Raw genomic sequence first — 24,061 nt, 5'->3', positions numbered from 1 at the left:
ATACTGATTTTCCTAGTAGTATAAAATTATTTGAAAAAAATCTGTTGGTTCATACTTTTTGAAAATATATAACACTACATTACTGAGCTTGTGAGCTGCTCTTTTCTGGTGCTAAAGATACAGATGGCCTCTAAAGAATGTGAGTAAAATTAAAACAAAATTTTGTTTTGCCAATTTTAACTTTCTTGATAAATTACCTAACTCAGTAGAGCAAAGCTAGAATTAGAAATTTTTGATTTATAATTTTATACCTTGCTGACGATTTATCTTCCTGTAAAAAACTGCCTAGATGTTTTAAAAGTGACCACATAATTTGCTATCTCTGTTTTAAAAGATTTGTTGATCTTATCATATGCTTTATATCTTGCTAAACATATTTATTTGCACAACTGTTAGGGGTCAAAGATGAAAAAATTCATGAGAATATAACTTATATGCTAATAATTTTAAATTCATAGCAGTCAGTTGGGAAAGATAAACCACAGATAGCATTCTCTTCACCATGAAGGATTTTTTGGCTATGAATAACAGAAGATACTAAGAAGCACAACGATTATGATGTTAGAAATAACAGAGGCAAGTTACTATGGGCACACACCTACTTAGGAGTAAACAAACTAAGCTTAAAAATGCAAGCAATGGAAGTATTTTATGGCAGACTTTATTGGAATATATAAATACTAAAATGACACCCACAGATAAGATAAGCAGTGATTTCACCAATTGGAGCTTGCAGTAGTAAGTCTTAACAGTAATGATGCTCTAAAATAGCATAAGAGGCTATTTAAATATAAAACAATACCTGTGATTAAATGTGTTTTTTCAATAATATACTAGTTTTGTATTTACTATATTTGAATACACAATCACTTCATATACTAATTCTTTTTTATAGTACTTTTACAGAGCTCTAGAAAGCTAAGGTAAATTGAAGGCATTTTTAAAAGCTAGCTAAATGTTATCGCTTAGAAATATTTCTTAGTAAAAAAAAAAATCAATATCAAGTTTTCAAAGCCAATTACCTTTATCAAATAATTCACAATTAATTGTAAAAACATCCATTAACTTTTTTACTTATAAGAAATCAAACTTCTAAAGGCTATCGAGTAGATTTTGCTAGAAAAGCATACCAGTGCTACATAAAACACTGCAAGCACAGGCCTGAAGGATAATCAATATTCCAAGAGCTTTCTCAAAATTAGAATAAATTGACATTTTTGGTGTCGAATTCAGGAAGGCAAGTAAACAGTGACAACACTAAAAGAATCATTTGCTACATCTAGGACAACTTAATAAGGCCTGTAACTTGAAGGCGTGTAAGAAGATAGAGCCATGGGCCCTGTACCTGGTGCTGGCGATGCTTGGTGATTCTGCTCCAAGCCTACATCTTTCTAGCTGACTGGCAACAATCTGCCTTTCCACCTCCAGTTCTCGGGTGAGTCGCTGAAACTGAAGCTCCTGTGATTCAAGGAAATAAAAGGCATATAAGGCACCCAGGTTTGCTCATGCAGATACAGGAATTCATGTACGTCACAGGAAACACAGGAACAACCCATAACATGATACTCTAGTGAGGCCTGAGTTTCGAAATTAGGAGTTTGGATGGAATTGTGGGCCTGAACAGCCTACCGATTTTGTAGCCTTTATAAACTTAAAGACACTAGAACATCAGCCTTTGTGTGGAACTGAAAATGCATAGATCTTTATTTGGAGTTTTTTGGGGGTTTGGGATTTTTTTGTTGTTGTTGTAATTGAGGTCTTCAAATAGCATTTTTGCTACACTGATGCATTAAACCTAAGTTTGGCAGAGTCCTTACTTGATGTGTTTACATGAGAGGCACACCAACCAATTTGAGCTCTTTATCATCAATAGCTAATTTTCACATCCCTCACACTGTGTGTTAGCACAGCATTAAAAAAAGGTAAATTCCTGTGATGAGAATCACTTGACCATGTTTGATACGAAGCCTTTCGATTGTTGAGAAGAAAAAAATCATTACAATCCCAATGGGGAAAGTCTTGCTATATTTATGTGTTCATGCAAATTTCTCCTATTGTTACAAATGTATTCATATGTCACTGTGCAAAGGGACAAGGAAAAAAATAATGAAAAAGTCTGAGCCATAGTATAGAATTTAAAATTGTATTAAAAAGCTAGAAAGATTGTCAAAAGAAATTACACTCTTCATTCTATGACTCATCCTGAAGGCAAGGAAATTCTATTCTAGGAGAAGATGTTTTAACATTATTTGTACTTATCTCATTGATACCTTGACAGGATTTTAATAAATAGAAAGCCATGGTATAAAATATCTATAAATCAAATCAAGTATACTCTAAAGGCTTTAAGCGACAAATAACATCTCCAATAACACCTCAAGCTCCCTCGTGCCATATTACTCCTTACAAGTCTACTCAAAGCAAATGCTGAACTCTAAGTGGTTTAATTCTACACTGACTGCAAGTTCAAAGTACCAGGCAGATGAATCCTAAGCCTACAGACTAATCATGAAAAAAAAAAAAGCTACCTTAGTTTTATGATAATTATGCTATTGACAATGTAATATTATTTATGACAGTGTGTATATGTTTGCCATGCAAAAATAAAAACAATTTAATTGAAAAGTAATATTAACACCCTGTGGAATCAGGCAAATGTGCAATTACTTGACAGCACTGGCTGCAAATTCTAAAACCTATTCTTAGGCTAATTCTTAAGAAATAGTCTCTGGACTCCGTTTTGCTTTCCTATATTGAGAATCCTTTTCTAATGAGCCCAGTTGGTGAGGGTGCATAGGGCGGGGCCTGAATGAATACTAGTAATGCTGTACAGCAGGGTCATGACGGTAATGGGGACTCTGCCCACCTCTGCTTAGCAGGTCCTAGACCATGGGCTTCTGATAACTGTTCAGCAACAAAAGATCAGATAGATAATAACTATGTAACTTGCGGTATCAGGCTCAGATCACTGATTTTAAGGAGTAGTTTGTTTACTTCACCACAAAAGTTAGTCTTTCTTTGCCCTTAAATAGCATCATAGTTTTTATGATACACTTTCATTCTTTCGATTATTTTACTCAATTGCTTTTTTTTTTCTCCCCCTAGGGTCGCACCCATAGTACATGGAGGTTCCCAGGCTAGGGGTCTAATTGGAGCTGTAGCCGCTGGTCTACACCAGAGCCACAGCAACATGGGATATGAGCAGTGTCTGCAACCTACACCACAGCTCATGGCAACGCTGGATCCCTAACCCACCAAGCCTCATGGTTCCTAGTCGAATTCGTTAAGCACTGAACCATGACGGGAACTCCTCAATTGTTTTTATCTACCTTTTTTCACAGAAGACCAGCTGCTGTACCAAGCTGGGCCAGGAAAGGACCATCTGTGAACTGCAAAATATCCCCCTAAGCCATCACATAACTTTTATTTCCTCAGTTTGGTGGCTACTAGTGATTAAGCACTGGAAAGTTTTCATTTCAGATTGGCCCCAATCTGATGGTTGGATTAAAGTATGTTTCAAATCAGAATATTAAAAAAAAATTTCTTTCACTGAAAAAAATTCCATGTCAGGGGATTTTTTTAAAATCAAGTTTGCTGCTGCCTATGACCTTTTGAACATCTTTTCAAGGAAATGTTTGGGAAATTTCCTGCTTGAAGGCAGAAGCTGGAACTTATTGTCCTATATAATTCCTTTCTTCAGAAGCAGAGACAGGTGACTTTGGCTCTGCCAAGATGCCAGACTGTGACTCAGATGCTAAAACCAAGACTCTGACATCAGAAAACATGAAGCTGCTTTTCCTTTTTTTCAATCTTTCCTCTATTCCCAACAGTAGGACTCAAGGTCAAGTTTCTAACATGGAAATGATCTCCACTCAAACTATGTTTATACTTGGTGGCAGTGTTAGTGTTTTTTCTTACTTGATCTGGACACTGTTCCCTGGAGCTGAGTCTCAAGCCTTGTTCTTCAGTTCAACAAACGTGGGAATTCACTAGTAACCAGTTAATAAACACCTTTTTCCTGTATAATTAGACATTTCAAGTGTCTATTTCTTGCAACTAGAAACCGTGGCTGATACACCTATGGAAACCATTTATAGCTATCAAGTTGCCAGAAGAGCCTCTGTACCCACGGTGCAGCTACATTTTGTAGAAGTTGGGCAATTCCTTTAACATCACATGGACCCAGTAAAGCGCACCTCGTATCCCTCCTGGCTACAGAGCCCAAAATACTGAATGTCATTGGCTACAGTTTTTAAAACCATTCCACCTATTATTTGCTCAGAATTTTCACAAGTAAGACATCATTAAAGCCCCCAAAGCAGACTATCAGGAATCTATAAAGCATGGAGTTTGCAAAGGTTACCTAATACCTGTGAATATTTACAAGGAAAATATATGTATTTTTTGTTTCAAATTATTATTTCTATAGAATATAAATTAAACTCCCGCATGTGACTTACACCAAGAAAGATGAATAGGATATAAATATTTGACAATTCTGTCTCTACTGGCTTTTTAAACTGACTGATGAGGAAGACAGTATTACAGCCATATAAAAACACATCTTATGATTTCCAAAATAACACTCATTATGACGATTACACTGTGATACCAGCTATAAATTTTAAACTTTATTTTATCCTCTAAACATAGTGTGTGAACACTGATCCTTATGTCAGCATTCAAAACTGGGCATCTAAATTATCAGGGGATCCTCTGAGTAGAGCAAGGAAATAGGTTAAAAGCACTTGCCAATCATTTAGTTCATGACAATTTCCTCTCAAATTCTGTCAAACAAGACCAAAAACAAACTTAGAAAGTCAAGGCTACTGATGTGTTATAAAAATGGAGTCAGTTCATATGTCTTTGGAAGCTTTTCTTTATGTCTACCTCATCTCCCTCAGGTCAGTATATTGACAAATATTCTCTGAGAGTCACGGGAATAGAAGAAAACAAAGATTCACTTTCATGACCTTGTATGGTAGACAGAGATGCATGGTCTGAGCAGTCCCAAGAAAGGGCTTACTGCCACCGAGGTCATGCCTTCATGGGGGCGCCACTGCTGCAGAGAACCTCCTTACCAAGGGCACGCCCTCCTGGGCAGGCTGTATCCAGCTGTGCCTTGAGGTGGGAATATAAAGGGTGGGCCCAGATTTGCTTCAGAAGTTCGGGGGGCTGCCTGGCCAGCACAGTATTTGGACTTTTCCCCTGCCCAAGCCTGCTCTTCCTTTCTCTCTCCTCCACTTTAATGACAACCCAACCTGAGGAAGCAATGTCTTTGGATTTCTTTTATATAGTTTCAGAAATTTTCTCTCCTAATTTTTCAATATTGTGAGATTCTTTAAATGTGCAGAAAAAGTACAGACAATAAAACGAAGAGCTCTGGAGAAAATGATCTAGTTCTAGCAAATCTTACTATTTTGCTATATTTGTTTCAGGTTTGTTTTGTTTTGTTTTGGTCTCTTTAGGGCTGCATCCACGCATATGGAGGTTCCCAGGTTAGGAGGTGAATCAGAGCTATGGCTGTCAGCCTATGCCCCAGTCATAGCCATGCCAGATCTAGCCAAGTCTGTGACCTACACCACAGCTCATGGCAATGCTAGATCCTTAATCCACTGAGTGAGGCCAGGGATTCCACCTGTGTCCTCATGCATACTAGTCAGATTCATTTCCACTAAGTCACGATGGAACTCCTGCTTCAGGTTTTTTTGAGATGTAAATATTACAGATAGAATGAAATCCCCTGGTTTCTCTTTCCTAGACCCTATTCCTTCCCCTTCCTCCCTCTCCAGAAGAAACCACTGTCTTGAATTTGGTGTTTAATATTCATATGAATTTTATATTATTACTACTTCATATATACAGATCCATAACTAATACATAGTATTGCTATGCATATTCATACCATTTATGTCAATGGTATACTATACCCAGTGTTCTACAGATTGCTCTTATTATGATATTGAGATTTATTAATATCAGTGCATGCAGATCTAGTTCATTTACTTCCACTGCTCAACAGTATTCTCTTCTATGACTACAACACAATCTATTTACCTGTTTTTATCATGATGAACCCTTGGGTTATTTCCAATTTTGTATCAAATACAAGCACGCTGCAAAAAAAGTGTCCTTGTATAAATTACCCTGTGCACATGCCAGACCTCTCTAGTAGACACCTAGAAGTGGAATTGTTGGGAGGAAGGCCATGCACATCTTTAACGTTACCTGATAATGATTATCAAATTACCTGCCAAAGTTGTGGTACCAATTTATATTCCAGTCGGCAGTGTATGAGAGTCCCAGTTTCTGTACATTTCCACAGGCATCAATTTGCATTTGGGCGCCTCAATTTTTCTTTTCAGTAATCAGCTAGGCATGGGATGCTATCTTGCATGTACTTCATTTTGTATTTACCTGCTAACCAACATCTTTTCACAGGCTTAGTGGCTGGTTAGGTACTTTCATCTCAATAGTGGCATAAACTGGAAGGGGAAAACTCTCCTACTGCCAGTACCCAACTTGTCCTCTTCTATGGGACAGGTTTCTCAACGCTCTCACACTAATGTTACAGCTTTGTGAAGTTTTCGGTTTGGGCAAAAAGATCTCCCACTGGACTCCCCACCTTGGGCCAGCCTTCAGCAGGCATGTGGCACATAACCTCAAATGGATGCTCAAGATCACCCAGGTTTGGCACATACCTTCAAGGTGGAAGCCACATTTGCTGTTTATCTAGCTGAGGAGTCTGCCATTTTGCAAATAGATTTTCTTTTTTTTAATTTAAGCATAGTTGATTCAAAATGTTGTTAGTTTCTGCTGTACAAAGAGATTCAGTTACACACACACACATATATAAATATACATTCTTTTATAATTTATATTCTTTTCCAATATGGTTTATCACAGGATACTGAATATAGTTCCCTGTGCTATACAGTAGGAGCTTGTTGTTTAGCCATTCTATATGTAATAGTTTGCATCTGCTAACCCCAAACTCCCATCCGTCCCTCCTCCACCCTCTCCCCCTCCCCTTTGGCAATCACAAGTCTGTTCGCTATGTCTGTGAGACTCACTTTTATTTTGGTTTTCGTTTCTGTGAATTCTTCACTTTCTTACCAGCTTAGCCTTGCTTTCAAAAGGACAATTTAAATGCTTTATTCAGCGTATTTAGTTTCTTTCATGGGAAAGGCTGGTTAGGGTATTGAATATGCCAGAAATGGGTATCTCCACAGCTTTTTCATATTTTCTCTTAATTTCTCTGAACCTCATTTTAGGGGGAATTTCTCAGTATTTCTTTCAATTCACCATTTCTCTGTTTGCCTTGTTAAAGGTTTATCTCATTTATTAGACTTTTTTCCCAATGACAATATTTTCCATTTCTGAGACTTCTAGTTGGTTCCTTTTCACATCCATCTGTTCCTGCTGCTCATTCAGAGTGAAACCTCTTTCTCCCTTCCTACTGAGGTTTACCTTTACCTAAACTCCTCCATGTACCTCCATTCTAAATGAAGCCTTAGTGATTCAGTGCTCCTTTCAAACAAAAATAATATTGCATATCTAATCAAGAGGCTGTGTCTCCTGTCACTGGCTTCCAGAAGCCCCAGGAAGTTTCTTGCATTAGTTTCTTCCACTCCCATCTCTTTCAATAAGCAGGAAGAGCTCCACTGCAGACTACAGCTTCAAGGACTGTGGCGCTTGGGCTGAAAAGAGGGCATAGCCTCTCATGGCCTCCTAGTCTCTCTCACCCTCATTAAATCCTCATTGATGGCCAGTGGTGACATCTCTCCTGACCCTTTCCAACTGTGCCCTACGGGAGCCTCATTCCAGTTTGCAAATTCTCTGTTTGTCAAATTTTCATCTTTTACCCAGAATATTCTCCGTCTCTGGGTTACTATGAAGACCTTCCATCTACATGCTTTAACTGAATCATGGTTCTTTCCTGAAAATACTGCTTTTTCAGATCTCTCTCTGGGGAAGACTATGCATTCTCCACACATCACACCTGAGGTACTCCAGAGCAGAGAGCTGGCCTTCGCCTGGTTCCTTACAACCTTTGCTTATTAGCATGAAGTTGCTGAAAATATTCCTCATCGTGCTCCTGGAGTAGAATCCGTAATGATATTCCCTCTTACATTCTTGACATTAGTACGCCATGTTCTCTCTCTCCTTAGTTGGTAAAGACCATTATCCTTCTAGATGTATGCAAGAGCTCGTTGTGTTTGGGGTTTCGTGCCATCCAACTACAGGTGCAGACTTGTATCATCGGCATCAATTTACTTCAAGTTGTTCTGATTTACTAATTCAGGAGTAGCCATGGCAGTTACTCCCACCATGATGATGACAGGTAAGGAACAGCACTAGGCATTCCAGACCATTAGCGATGATACCTTCAACTTCCTGTCCCCACATTTACACTAATGCTCAGTTCCCTTCAGGCTTGGTGAAGGGAGTGCCCCTTTTTAATCTAAGGCCAGCCTCTCCATGCCCTCTTGCTTCTCTTTCCTGAATCATCAGTGTTTTCTCTCAGTTTAATGCTCAAATCTTTCTGATGTGAAAACCTTTTCTTTATCCTCCTCAATAGCCATTTCCTTCCCCTTTGACCTATTCATACCTTTTATTAAATATTTTCCTTTAAATTGACTCCATTTTAAGACAGTATCATCTCTGTATTAAAATAACTGAAATCTTGTTGTTTAATGCTTTTATAGTTTTCTTAATATAAATTAAAATACATAGTTTTTTTGTCAGTATAATGGGATAAAATTTAATTTAATAATGATTTTTATTTTTTCCATTATAGCTGGTTTACAGTGTTCAGTCAATTTGCTACTGCACAGCAAGGTGAACCAGTTACACATACATGTATACATTCTTTTTACTCACATTATGCTCCATCACAAGTGACCAGACATAGTTTCCAGCGCTATATGGCAGGAGCCCATTGTTTATCCATTCCAAAGGTAATAGTTTGCATCTATTAACTCCAAATTCCCAGTCCTTCCCACTCCCTCCTGGCAACCACAAGTCTGTTCTCCATGTCTATGATTTTCTTTTCTGTGGAAAGGTTCATTTGTGCCACATATCAGATTCCAGATACAAGTGAAATCATATGGTATCTGTCTTTCTCTTTCTGACTTCACTTAGTATGAGAGTCTCTAGTTCCATCCATGTTGCTGCAGAGAGCATTATTTTTTATGGATGAGTAGTATTCCATTGTGTATATATATCACATCTTCTTAAGTCAGTCATCTGTCAATGGATGTTTAGATTGTTTCCATGTCCTGGCTATTGTGAATAGTGCTGCAATGAACATGCAGGTGCATGTGTCTTTTTCAAGGAGATTTTTTTTCTGGATATATGCCCAAGAGTGGGGTTGCTGGGTCATATGGTAGTTCTATATTTAGTTTTCTGAGGTACCTCCATACTGTTTTCCATAGTGGTTGTACCAATTTACATCTGTATATCTTTGAAGAAATGTCTATTCAGGTCTTTCGTCCATTTGTCAATTGGATTGTTGGCTTTTTTGCTGCTGAGTTGTGTAAGTTGTTTGAAAATACATAATTTTTAAAGACGGTCATCCGTGTACTAAAAATTAATTCACATCAGCAGTACATACATGGCACACCAGGGGTCAAAATACCCTTCCCATGCCTGAACGTCTCAGCAGGAAAGTACTGAGTTCTGGTTAGACTGAAAGAAACTGACATGGTCACCCCTTGATGCAGTCAGAGCTTAAGAAAGCATTTTTATTTCACCATTGCCTAAAAATCTTCCAAAAATAATCTACTTTTCTAATGTAGTATGATGAAAGTGTTTAGTAACACTAAAAGATTAATTATCATTAAATAACATGTTAGATTTTTAAGGTACAGAGGATTTAGAGGAATGTTCTATCTCAGGACATACTATGGCTTTTTTTTTTCTCTTTCCCATGTTTAAAAGATGAATAAATTATGGTTATGGTTATAGCTTTGAGGGTCTTGAGTCAGACCTAGGGAACTATTTTAAAAATGAATATTTAAGAGCTAGTAAGAAATCCTCGAAACATCCCAAATATTTCCAAAGGGTCCTTGAACTTCTCAACCTTAAAGTAATCATCCAGGAGTGTAGAGATGATCAAATGTTCTGACCTTCTATTACAGTTCACTCAATAATTTACACATCATTATTATGTCTACAAATCATTGTTAGGTAGTCCTGAACAATTATGCACAATTATTGAAATGCTAAATATATGTTTAATCCCTTTGTACTGACTAGATCCTTTTGTTAAAAAGAAACACTGCCTTTCTCAAATCATGTTCTCAGAACACCATTGTCCCATTGTCCCATAGGTTTGTCCTTAAAGGAAGAGGTTTAAACCTTCAAACAGGTTTGAAAAATGTTGCCCAGAAGATTCCAAATCTTGGAGGCTCACATCAATACGAGTATATGAAAACTTCTAAGATGTCTACCAGCTGGAAGAGGTAGGCTTACCTTTGTACAACCTAGTGATTCTTTGATTTATTGAAGCTAAGCACGCTTTTTCTTTATCAAGGAATAACTATTATTAACATCTCAAGAAACAACTTAGGCAACACTAAAAATTCAGCTCAGTTTTGTTGTATTTTGGGATGGGTGAACTAGGTGTACTATCCAGTATTCTACATTAAAAATATACCATACAGGAGTTTCCATTGTGGCTCAGCAGGTTAAGAACCTGACAGTGCCTGTGAGGATATGGGTTCAATCCCTGGCCTCACTCAGTGGGTTAAGGATCCAGCATTGCTACAAGTTGTGGTATAGGTTGCAGATGTGGCTCAGATCTGGTGTTGTCATGGCTGTGATGAAGGCCTGCAGCTGCAGCTCCAATGTGACCCCTAGCCTGGGAACTTCCATATGCTGCAGGTGCAGCTATAAAATATATATATATATATATATACCTTACAGATTGGAAAACAAAATTTTAATTACTTTTGTCCAGATGGAAAACTTACGAAGGGCAGGACACCACAAAGGTGTCCTTTCAAATGGAACATTCTGACCTCACATCCCTCCGAAGACAGGAAGGAAACACATTATTAGGATGCTTTTGCATGATTAGTTGCCCACTGTTTCTTACATCTAGATCTTCTTTAAGATAAAAGAAAAATACAAGACACAATCACCAATCTGATTTTCTTTGTTGCACTGCCTAACAGTCTAATAGAAGATCATCAACATTCAGACCTTTATTGTTTTATCCTACTGTCAAACCACACAGGATTATACCTGGTTCAAGCTTTGATATCTATCCTTTGGTTTTAATGAAGCAGAGAGAAAATACCAAAGCTTACTGGAAGCTTTAAATTTTTATTCTAAAGCTCAGGCTCTTAACTGTAACTTTGTCCCTAAAGCTCCTTTATTAAGAAATCAAAACAAGGGAAGAGAGGTTTACATTAAAACACACTAATGAAAGCTTTGCTTAGAGCCATGTACGGATGAGAAGGTCAAGGCAAACAGATAAAAGCTTTTCCTACAGCACCAACTGATGGCTTTATAAAAACTTTTCTACACACCAATAACACATTGCCACTGGCTCTTTTCTCTCTCACCTGGCAATTTCTGACCATTGCATGGGTCTGTGTACACCAGTGACGTTCAAATACACTATCACTCAAACTGATGTTTTCAAGGGTGGTGAGCTAAGCCGCGCTACCTGCAGGATGAGCCGTGGCGCACATCTAGCCATACCTCCCCTTGCCTCTTGTGTTTATTATTTCTTCACTGTAGTGGTTCTCAAAGTATGGGCCCTGAACAGCAGCAACAGCATCAACTTTGAGTCAGAAGTTGGATCCAGCCACCTGTGCTTGAACAGGTCCTCTAGGAGATTTTTATGCACACGAAAGTTCCTGACCTAATGAAACCATTTTACTTAGGCTCAAACTAAATGTGTGTTCATTATTTCCTCCCTTCCTCTTATTCCCCACCGCTCACACATTAGATGCTTTTCCAAATCCTGTCACTCAACTTCTTTACCACTTCTGAATCCATTCCCTTCCTTACTATTCCTACTGTCACTCTCCTAATTCCTGCTCACATTAACTTTAGACTCTAGCAGTAACTCCCCACTAACTCTTCTCACCGTGATGGTGAGGGGCTTCACCACTGCTTTTCACATTTCTTCCAGATAAACCTGTTGAGGGCACAATATTATTCATCAATAATCTCTATCCTTTAATGAGTGTTTTCCGGCTCTAGGCTCCCTGCAAAGGGCTTTATATACATTACTTAAATTCTTAGTCAGCCTGCAAGGTAGTAAAGGTTACCTTCATTCAGAGGGCTGACCTGCCTGAAGTCATTTAACACCAGGATCTTAAAATCACATCAGTCTGACTCCTAATCCCATGGTCTTAATCACTGTGCAACACGCCCTTCCCACCCTACCTGTAATACAATTTATACACCCAACCTGTAATACAACTCAGCCTTATTTTAAGACCCTCTGCAGTCTGTCTCTAAATACCTTTTTTTCGGTTTCCTGTCACTCCCCATCATGCACCCGGGTGGAACTATTCATGATTTCTTATAAATACCGCTTAAAGATTTTTTTGCACATTGCTCCGTCCACCTGAAATATCACCTTCCTATGTGCCTACAGTCTTTTATCCAGCCCTTGGGTAAAGACCTTGGTCATTACGATGTGTGTGATTTACTAAGCTGAATTCTTTTTGAAGAAGAGTGAAATTTCTGTTTCATCCATCTAGCTCCCTAAAAGATCAACACAAAAAACTCCAGCTAATTCATTCAGGGTGAATTTAACACAGTACATTTTATTTATTATGTTACAATCAATTACATAATTTTTTTAATGTATTGATTCCTAAGTATGTTATATTAAGACAGGCATAATATATTTTGATTGATCCTTTATGAGGCTCTTAATGCATTTCAAATGTAATAATAATCATATCCTTACAATGGATATAAGGAAAATTAGAAAAATTAGCGCTACAATAGGATTTTTCTACTTTTATTTATGAGGTGGACGTGCTACCCACTGCACCAAGAAGGCCACTCTACTTTTATTTAGGGTATTAAAGATATCAAGGCAGAGCTGGAACTAGATCCTGGGTTTCCCCAAATTTTATTGACTGCATTTCAACCAATCAGCTTTATCAGAATTTCATATTATTCATGGTGGCATGGGCAAATAAGATTTTTTTTTTTTAAAGATTATGTGCTAATTTCAGTAGCACAGTGATTCAATGCTATTACTCTGACTCACTCCATCCCACTGCTTTTCCTTTCCTCAAAGGCTTCTATCGTTACACCGGCCAAATTTCCTGATCTCTCAGGTGTCACACTCTGCTTCTCAGAAAATCAGGACTTTCCCAGACTTGGCATAACATTTTTGAGAATTTGACCAGTTACTGACACTTTATTAAACTAGAAATGCCTTCTCTTACTTTCATTTAGCTTCTCTCCTTAAATGGAGTTCCCGTCGTGGTTCAGTGGTTAACGAATCCGACTAGGAACCATGAGGTTGTGGGTTCCATCCCTGGCCTTGCTCAGTGGGTTAAGGATCTGGCGTGGCCGTGAGCTGTGGTGTAGGTTGCAGACGTGGCTTAGATCCCGCGTTGCTGTGGCTCTGGTGTAGGCCAGCAGCTACAGCTCTGATTAGACCCCTAGCCTGGGAACCTCCATATGCCGCAGAAGCGGCCCTAGAAATGTCAAAAAGACAAAAACAAAAACAAAAAAAAAAACAAAAAAAGTAGAATGTGTGTGTAGGAAGATACGTGGGTATAAATATAAAATAATGCTAGTTGGAGTTCCCATCGTGGCTGGGGAAATGAATATGACTAGCATCCATGAGGATGCAGGTTCCATCCCTGGCCTCGCTCAGTGGGTTAAGAATCTGGTGTTCTGGTGTCGCTGTGAGCTGGGGTATAGGTTGCAGACGAAGCTCTGATCACAAATTGCTGTAACTGTGGTGTAGGTCAGAGGTTACAGCTCCGATTCAACCCCTAGCCTGTGAACCTCCATATGCCGAGGGTGCAGCCTTAATAATAAGACAAATAATAATGATGATGATGATGATGATGATGATGATGATGATAATGTTAGTTAAGTCTTCTACTAGTCGAGGTTTTGCTAACTGATGTTTACTAGTAGTCAAAGAAATACTCAGAAAAAGAGCTTTAACATGAAAATTGGATGCCTGGAGCTGTGTCCACTGCAGTGGTCAGTGACAATTCCTGCTGTCATTTTCGAACAAGGCAGGTATTTGGTTGAATTAATGTCAAAAAAGGGGGGATTTTATTTAAAATGTAATGTCTTGAATATTTGATCAGCCATTACATTAAAATTCATTAAGAAATTATGAAAAATAACAATGACTTAACATTGACAATTTATCTGGTTTTCTGGTACATAAATATTTCAGAATTAGTGAGGACAGTGATGCATATCACCTAATGTTATAAGATTATTTGAGAGTTAATTGACTGCACAGATGATAATAATGCATATAAATCATTATTTTGCTGAAATGGAAAAGTGAGAGGAATAAATGACCAATCTCCTACTCCCTCTATGTGGACTAGTTACTGCAAACACAGCAAAGACTATGAAGATGATAAGAGAAACAAAAACAAGGCTAAATTTAATCTTCCTTTCTTCAGTAGTTCTAATAAATAGCACAAGGGAATAAGAGGCTAATTTTCAAAATGATTAATTTAAGGTTTGGTTAGGGAGTTAATGAAATGTAAAGGGGAAAGAAAACAAACACTGTCTAGTGCAGGTAGATCTTATGATTACACAAATTACTAGGCTTACTTTTACAGTTGCTCTTTCTGCTTTGCAGATACTGTAAAGACTAAAGTGTGTTATGTGTGTGCTGGGAGGTGGTTACTGGAATTAGAATATAGATTTATTAGCTGTGTCCTAGTTAATCAAATGGTTCCTTAAGAAGGCTTGCTACCCGGCTCCAGAGGCCTAAGAGGTATTCATTTGTTTTCCCTTTTTTTCTTTTTCCTGTCTTTTTGTCTTTTCTAGGACCGCACTCCTGGCATATGGAGGTTCCCAGGCTAGGGGTCTAATTGGAACTGCAGCCACTGGCCTACACCACAGAAACAGCAACATGGGATCTGAGCCGCATCTGCGACCTACACTGCAGCTCATGGCAATGCCGGATCCTTAACCCACTGAACAAGGCCAGGGACCAAACCTGTAATCTCATGGTTCCTAGTTGGATTTGTTAACCACTGAGCCATGATGGGAATTCCTGTCTTCCCTTTTAAATTTTACATTTCATCTGTATGGCTTTACCAACTTTATCATTTGTTTCTAAACCTCCAGAAATTGTCCTGGGAGTCTTGAGAAATAAGGTTAAGAAAAATCAATGTATTATTGATAACCATAGGACACAAGAAACCTGCAGGAAACATTAAAGTCTTAGGACAGAACTGGGGCATGTCAACACGTCTGCATCCAGACTTATGCCCATCCCCGTCTTCAGGTCCACAAGGATTTCCATACTCAATGTCCCTCTGTTTTTCTCTGACTCTCCTGCTTTCTCCCCTAACATCCATCTCCTTCTGCTAGTTAGTTATATAGAAGAGCAATTTAAATTTATCCTTTGTTACCCTTATTTAACAACTGTATTTTCCCTGAAAAAAGCAGACAAGTTACATAATATTGCCTTTTAATTGAGTTAGGTCTATATGGCTCTCAGTAGAGAACAAAGAAAAGGAAAGGATAGGGAAAAGAAAAAACTTAGAAAAAAGTGCCAGATTTTCTTAGGTTATTTTTATTGTTCAGACTTTTGTCTGAAAGACTCTTCAAATTACCATATTTAAAATTCTTTATCTCTTGCACACAACATATACTCATGAAATAACACATCTGCTTATGTTTGGAACAGATATAATTTGATATCAAATGTCTTACTTGCTTATTTTTGTTAAGTCATAACAATAGTGGTAATACTAGGTACCAGCAAATGAATACCCACTCTGGGTCAGATATTCCACATATTTTCCCCCCTAATTCTTAAAAAAGTGCAGCCCACTAGTGAGTTGAGCAATCATAAGGTGGGAGAAGCAAAATAAATGATTTGCTCAAGGTCACATAATTAGTAAGTAAAGAGCTGAGAATAGAATTCTAAATTCTTGCTCTTTCTATTATAGGAATCTGAAAAAAATTAAGGTTGTTTCATTTTCTATTCCTGAAGGTTTTATTTATAAGTGTAATTGATTTTACTGCTTCAAAATTTTATCCTCAAATCAAATAAATCCCTGAAATGTAATAAGAATTAAAAAGCCAGATGCCAGTATGTACAGGAACTTACTAATTATAACAAAGGTAGAATTGCACTCATTGGGAAAATAACTACCGGTATAATTAGAGAAAACAAAGCTAGATTACTAACACATACACACAGTTCTATAATAAATGTAGTGGGAAAGCCCACTATATAAGAAGATGACCTAGAAGAATATTTTTATAACCTTGGGATGATAGAGACCTCCTTAAAGAAGATAAGAAACCCCCAAATCATAAGGGATATAAAATAGTTCAGGAGTTCTATGCAAAAATAAAACTTCAGGAGTTCCCATTGTGGCCCAGCAGAAACAAATCCAACTAGGAACCATGAGATTGCAGGTTCCATCTCTGGCCTCACTCAGTGGGTTAAGGATCCGGCATTGCTGTGAGCTGTGGTGTAGGTCGCAGATGTGGCTTGGATCTGGCATTGCTGTGGCTGTGGCATAGGCCAGTGGCTACAGCTTGATTCATCCCCTAGACTGGGAACTTCTATATGCCTCAGGCGCAGTCCTAAAAAGCAAAAAAGTAAAATAAAATAAAATAAAAATTCATACTCTAAAAGATCTTGAAAACAAAGTCAAGTCCCCAAAAAAGTGAGAGAAAAATAATTTCTAACACTTAATAGACACTTAAAATCTCATGTAAACAAATTTTCAAAAAACATAGTAAAAATAGTGTATCAACAAGCAATTCATCTCAGATGAAATGTAATGTTAATTAAACTACTAGTAAAAAAGCCCAATTTCATTCAAAAGGAGGAAGAAAACCAATTAACAAGATGCCAGTTTTCATCATATTGGTAACATTTTCAAAGTGTCCCATCCAGGGCTGGGGAAGAATACCTGGGGAGAGGGGCACATACACATATTGTTAGTGTTAGAATAATCTGCTACTATAATCTGGTAACATCTATTATAATTAAAAACATATAATCCCCAGGACCTTGCAATTCCACTTTTGGATGTCTACTCTGCAGAAATAAAAGCAACCATATACATAAAATATTAATAGCATTGTTGGAAAGAATTTGAACATTCACCTACGTGGAGAAAACTATGAAGGGCAATGGAATACTACTCACCCATAAAGAGAATGAAATAATGCCAATCACAGTAACATGGATGCAACTAGAGATTATCATGCTAAGTGAGTCAGAAAGAAAAAGACAAATACTATAGGATATCACTTACATGTGGAATCTAAAATATGGTACAAATGAACCTATCCTCAAAAGACAGACTCAGACATAGAGAACAGACTTGTGGTTCCCAAGGGGGAGAGGGGAGGGGGTGGGATGGATTGAGAGTTTGGGTTTGTAATAGTTTGTAATGCAAACTATTACATTTAGAATGAATAAACAACAAGGTCCTACTGTATAGTACAGGGAACCATATCCAATCTCCCACGACAGACCATGGTGGAAGATAATGTTAAAAAAAATTTATATAGGAGTTCCCATTGTGGTGCAACAGGATCAGTGGTATCTCTACAGTTCTGGGACACAGGTTTGATCCTCAGCCTGGCACAATAGGTTAATGATCCCGCATTGCTGCGGCTGCATGTAGGTTGCAACTGCGGCTCCAATCTGATTCCTAGCCTGGGAACTCCACATGCCATGGGGTGGCCAAAATAGAAAAAAAAAAAAAAAAAAAAAAAGGAATGAGTACATACAGAGACACACGCACACATATACACACAAAGTAACTGAATTACTTCGCTGGCACAACACTGTAAATCAATTACACTTTAACAAAAAAATAAATTAAAAAAAAACTATGATGGGAATAAAATAGATCAGTAAGATTGGTTACCTCAGGAGATTGAGAATAAAAAAGAATCAAGATATTATTTACACTTTTATATTATCTCCTTTATATTGTTTCACTTGTTGCAACTAGCATATGACTTCTTTAATTAAAATCTAACTCCAAAAAAAAAAAAAAGTATTGTTTCAATACTACCAGGAGAGATCCTGCTTAAGAAACAATCCAGTTCTTGGAAAATAGTTTTCTGATTGAAAGGAGAACAGATGTTTTTGCCTCTAAAGGCGTTCAATACTATTCTAACAATGAGTAATAGCACTTAGAAGTGTAAGTTCTTAGCATTGGTAAGGATGTAGAAAAAAGGTGCTGCGGGAATTTAAATTGGTGTAAACTCCTGGGAGGCCAATTTAATAATATCCAAAAAAACAAAAAAACTCTACCTACCTTACCTAGCCCATAAGTTCTTAAGCTGAGACACTGGCTATGCCTCAAAAAGCACACAAAACCAACCAAATAAAAATGGAAACAACCTAACATCCATCAATGAGGGATTGGTTAAAAGTATTACATAAAACCATATGGTGTGACTTTATGGAATTGCTAGAAAGGGGTCAAGTAAATCCACATGCTGATGTGGAATAATCTATAAGAAAGATTATTCAGGACAACAAAGTTATGCACTTGTTTTATAAAAAGACACATCCTGGGTTGAAGAAGCAGAAAATGTTTTTCTTGATGTATACATACTCAAGAAATATAACTGGGTAAAATTTTAACTGCTGGGAGAAAGGGACTGGACATTTGTAGGGTAGCTTGCTTTTCATTTTATACTTTTTAGGTAAATAAGTAATTTCTTTCAACCTGGTATTCATTTGTTACTAATTTTTATGAATATAATAGAATAGGAATTGTTTTTTCATTTAAACTTTACTATTAGTTGAATGCTCCAATTTTGACCTATTAAAAAAATTATAAGAATTAGTTTTCATGAAGGGCATGAAATACACTGAGAGCAGTAATAAATGCCTTACTTGAAAATATATACTATATAATGAACTTACTGATATAATAAATTCCACTGCATATACTTCTCTTGAAACTCTGCAGGACTCTTTAATAAAGAATTGGTCTCTTTAGAAAGGTGCTTCTCAGCTAGCTCTACACTCCTGCTGAATTTTCTTCCATAAACTGCTAGCAAATAAGGAAGGAAAGAACAACCTTTGCTCAGTGCGACCATAAAAATCAAATCCTCATAATCTTTCTTTTAAATTCTATGCATCAACATAGCTCTTGGAAACAGGTCATGAAAGAGGACCTTATGTTTAACTTTAAAATGTTAGGGTAAAACATATATAATATGAAATTTACCATTTTAACAATTTCTTATTTTTATTTTTTGTCTTTTGTCCGTTTTTTTTTTTTAGGGCTGCGCCCGTGGCATGTGGAAGTTCCCAGGCTAGGGGTCTAATCAGAACTGTGGCCACCAGCCTATGCCAGAGCCATAGCAACGCCAGATCTGAGCTGCATCCTCGACCTACACCGCAGCTCATGGCAACACCGGATGGTTAACCCACTGAGCGAGGCCAGGGATCGAACCCGCAACCTTATGGTTCCTAGTCGGATTCGTTTCTGCTGCGCCACAAAGGGAACTCCCCATTTTAACAATTTTTGAGTGTACAGTTCATTGGCATTAAGTACATTCGCACTGTCCTGCAACCACCACCACCACCACCATCATCTCCAGAACATTTTCATCTTCCTCAATTGAAATACCATACTTACTAAAGTGTAACTACCAATTCCTCCCTCCACCCAGTCTGTGGCAACCACTATTTTCTGTCTCCATGAATTTAACTATCCTAGGAACCTCATATAAGTGGAATCATACAATATCTGTCCTTTGGTATCTGGCTTTTTTCACTTAGTATAATATCTTCAAGCTTTATCAATGCTGTAGATTGTGTCAGGATTTCCTTCCTTTTTACGGCTGATTAATATTCCATTATTTCTATATACCACATTTTGTTTATACATTCATCCATCAATGGATATTTGGGTTGCTTCCACATATTTTTTAAAAATCCAAAATTTTGCATCAAATTTAAGCCAGACTCTGCAACACAACATATCTTGAAATTCATTTCTACTTTCTTCTCCTGTTAAAGATACTACTAACTTCCACAAAATATAGTAGGGAAAGGTCTCACCTACAAGAATGTAACTGGTGTTAAGGTTTTCCACTCTGTAATTTAAAAGACCGACTTAAATTATACATTCCTATGTCTAAACGCTAAATGCCTACTATGGGCCAGGCAGTGAAGTGGGCAGAGAGGAAGAAAGAGAAAGAAGGAAAGGGGGAGAGGAGAAACGGAGAGACAGAGAGACATAGTAGGAACACATGAGCTTCACAATCAGAGCTGGGAGGTCTGCATGAGGGCCATCGGAAGGAACAGTCATTCAAATATGAAATGAAGTGTTTCTTCAGATAGTGTGAATAGAACATTAAAATGTCAAAATAAATCCCTATTTTAAGATGGCAAATAAAACTGGGTACCTGGAGTTCCCATCCTGGTGCAGTGGTTAACAAATCCGACTAGGAAGCATGAGGTTGCAGGTTCGATCCCTGGCCTCGCTCACTGGGTTAAGGATCCGGCATTGCTGTGAGCTGTGGTGTAGGTTGCAGACGTGGCTTGGATCCCACGTTGCTGTGGCTGTGGTGTAGGCTGGCAGCAACAGCTCTGATTAGACCCCTAGCATGGGAACTCCATATGCTGTGGGAGCGGCCCTAGAAAAGGCAAAAAGACAAAAAAACAAACAAACAAAAACGTTGTGTACCTGAAGAGCTGAATGGTGCTGATGAGACTGTTTGCATCCATTTTGGGGTTGCCTGGTAGAACGAAGCAAACATCATCTGCCTTGCTAGCTGTTGGAACTATCAAAAGACCTAAGGTCTGTGAAAGTGTTAATGAACTTTTAAGTCCCATAAAAACTCTTAATCACAGATTTCAATTTTAATATCTGAGAGCAGGTGTTGGCAAACTTTTTCCATAAAGGGCTGGATAGTAAATATTTTAGGCTTTGTAGATGATAAGCTAGGTCTCTGTCACAACCACCCACCTCTGCGTTGGTAGTGTGAAAACAGCCTTAAACAGTAATGTAAATGAATGAGTGTGGTATATGCCAGTAAGATTTTATTTATGGACACTGAGATTTGAATTTCATCTGATTTTCAGGTGTCATGAAATCTTTTGATTATTTTAAAAATATTAAAGAAGGTAAAATTTTTTTAGCTTTCAGATTTAAAAAAGAAAAAGGTAGAGGGCCAGATCTGGGCTGCAAGCCAGTTTGCTGGGTCCTGGATTTTAAAATCTCAACTCTTTAAAGGCAGGTGATTTGAGGCAGGTCAGAACAAAGGTGGAAGGATTATAGGATTTGGGGTCCAACTCAGATCTGATTCTAGGCTCTGTCACTTACAAGTTGAATAATACTGGACAAGGGACATTAATATCTATAAACCCCAGTTCAGCTGTCTGTAAAAATGAGGGTGACACCCATATCACAGGAGTTGGTGTGAGTACATGAACAAGATGCCAAATGCAGCATAGACTATAGAGCTGGCTTTACAAAGTCAGAAACAATACATTAAAAAAGGTATTATGGGAGCACCTGCTGTGGCTCAATGGGATTGGTGGCATTTTGGGAGTGCTGCGACGACTCAGGTTCAGCCCCCAGTTCAGCATAGTGGCTTAGGTCTCGACTGTGGCTGGGATCTGATCCCTGCCCCAGGAACTCTGTATGCTGTGGGAGGGCCAAAAAAGAAAAAGAAAAAGGGGGAGTTCCCGCTGTGGCTTGGCGGTAATGAACCTGATGAGGAACCATGAGGATGAGTGTTTGATCCCTGGCCTCACTTAGTGGGTTGGAGCATTGCTGTGAGCTGTGACATAGCTTTCAGTCGCAGCTCAGATCTGGCCTTGCTGTGGCTGTGGCACAGACCAACTGCTGCAGCTCCAATTCAAGCCCTGGCCTGGGAACTTCCATATGCCACGGGTGCGGCCCCGGAAAGCCAAAAAAAAAAAAAAAAAAGGTACCACGTTCTCCCTTAAAAGGGTCATTTGCCAAAAATTTGGGGAAATATTTTCAATTCCTAAGTAGAAAAAAAAATAATTTGGAGTATAGACAGATGTTTTGGATTACGTTTTTACTAAACTCTCAGTACTGTTCAATGTTATTATACCACTCAGTTAATAATTTTCCTCTTTCACTTATTGACCATATTCTGTTCTCAACAGCTATGCTTTGTCATTTTTTGTTCTTTCCTCTTAATCATCATATAACGAGGATCCGATTTTATATATCAAATGACAAGACGAAAGTAGTGGCTGATGAAAGTAGTGACTCATGACAAATGACTAAGAGAGGAGTGGTTGCTTCTTGCTACTATCATATGCTCTATTTTTTATTAAATTTCAAAATGAGTAATTTCAGGACATTTAGAAACACTCATGAAATTAAAACATGTGATTTCTTTATACCGTCAGCTTAATGATATCAAAATGTCAATGCCAATGAACAATACAAGGACGGTGGATAAATACATTACATTGTTCTTTAATATTCAGATAGTGATTTAATATAATCCAAAATCTTTACTCAATATTTCTCATCATTTTACTCTATTAAGAAATTCCTTAACTAGATCTATTGTGGCAATCTTTTACAATACACACTTATATTGAATCATTATGTTGTACACCTGAAACTAATATATGTCAGCTATATTTCAATTTTTAAAAATTCTTTCTTTGTGTCTATTTTATGAAAATACTGAAAAAGGTTTTTTCCTCTTGTTTTTCAGGTTTTTTTGTCTTAATTTTAGGGCCGCGTCCTCGGCATATGGAGGTTCCCAGGCGAGGGGTTAAATTAGAGCTGCAGCTGCCGGTCTACACCACAGCCACAGCAACACAGGATCCAAGCCGTCTCTGTGACCTACACCACAGCTCACAGCAATGCTGGATCCTTAACCCACTGAGCAGGGACAGGGACTGAATCTGCATCCTCATGGATACTGGTTGGCTTCATCACCCCTGACCCACAATGGGAACTCTGTCCACTTGTTTTTTGAAGATACTCTGGATAGTAGTTTCCACACCAACAACTCATAGCTCCAGTTAAGAGACATGGAAAAAAAAAAAAAGAAAAATCGAGCTGAACTCTTCTTCTCTCCTTTTAAAAGCAGGAAGTTGATGTGGTGAGAGGATGCTAGCTCTTAGCAGAATGCTTGCTGCAGACAGTCAGCAGAGCATCAGGTTCAGTCAGGGCACCGCAGGGGCTAGTCCACCGGTCTACATGTGCCTCAAAGGTGCACCATCCTTAGCCTCTGGGACCACGCCTATGTGCAAGTGTGTGTGAGCAAAGATGAGGAGACTGGTTCCTTCAGGGAGGAAGGATAACACTTTGCCAACAGCAGACCTTCTGAGTCCATCAGCAGAGTGAATGAAGGGCTGTGAAAAGGAATGCCACATGGCAGGCTATAGCTTTCTCTCACTTTTCTTGAAACTAATCTAAACGATCACATTAAATACACATCTGTGACACCCATCTTATAAAATAAACTAGTCCACATAATTAAAATAAATATTGTGTAATGTATGTCAAGAATATCAAATGATAGGTAAAAAATACATAATTAGCAAATCTTAGCGTTTTCTCAGTAGCACACACTTAAGTTGGTTTGAACAGCACATACTTAGCTGGATTTAAGAGCAATGACATTTCATTGTAAAGGCGGCTGAGCTGATGACTAGAGTCCAACAGCCTTGCACTCTGGGACAGTATATAGAGGGGCTGGGATGTCTTCTATTTCTCTAACCCATCTCATTCACATGACTACAATTTTTTATGATTGAATGTATCAAATTTTAACCATTCTCTTACCTTTTTTTTTCCTTTTACAGACGCACCTATAACAAACGGCAATACCTAGGCGAGGGGCTGAACTGGAGCTGCAGCTGCAG

The 24,061-nt window shown here is 38.1% G+C and overlaps 1 protein-coding gene and 1 long non-coding RNA gene across 50 annotated transcripts in view; both read right to left on the bottom strand.

Annotated features, from left to right (window-relative positions):
* LOC146395936 (uncharacterized) overlaps nucleotides 1-24,061 on the bottom strand; it is a 1,175,949-nt gene that overhangs the window by 991,864 nt on the left and 160,024 nt on the right. The window lies entirely within an intron of this gene.
* The window catches only part of PKP4 (plakophilin 4), a 249,850-nt gene that overhangs the window by 117,323 nt on the left and 108,466 nt on the right, over nucleotides 1-24,061 (bottom strand). For 47 of the 49 annotated variants that reach the window (XM_085001127.1, XM_085001146.1, XM_085001133.1 and 44 more), the window contains one exon: nucleotides 1,346-1,458. The exons of the other annotated variants lie outside the window; for them this stretch is intronic. In XM_085001127.1, coding sequence (XP_084857253.1) covers nucleotides 1,346-1,458 — 113 coding nt within the window. The remainder of the gene's footprint in view (nucleotides 1-1,345; nucleotides 1,459-24,061) is intronic. 49 annotated transcript variants of the gene reach the window in all.

Source organism: Sus scrofa, chromosome 15 (genome assembly GCF_054392235.1).
Source record: "Sus scrofa isolate SSC_HxYL_T2T_F1_AM1 chromosome 15, Sscrofa_HxYL_maternal_Yorkshire_Landrace_v2.0, whole genome shotgun sequence".
Taxonomy (NCBI): domain Eukaryota; kingdom Metazoa; phylum Chordata; class Mammalia; order Artiodactyla; family Suidae; genus Sus; species Sus scrofa.
Note: the sequence above shows the minus strand (reverse complement) of the source record. Positions and strands in the feature narration are given on the sequence as shown.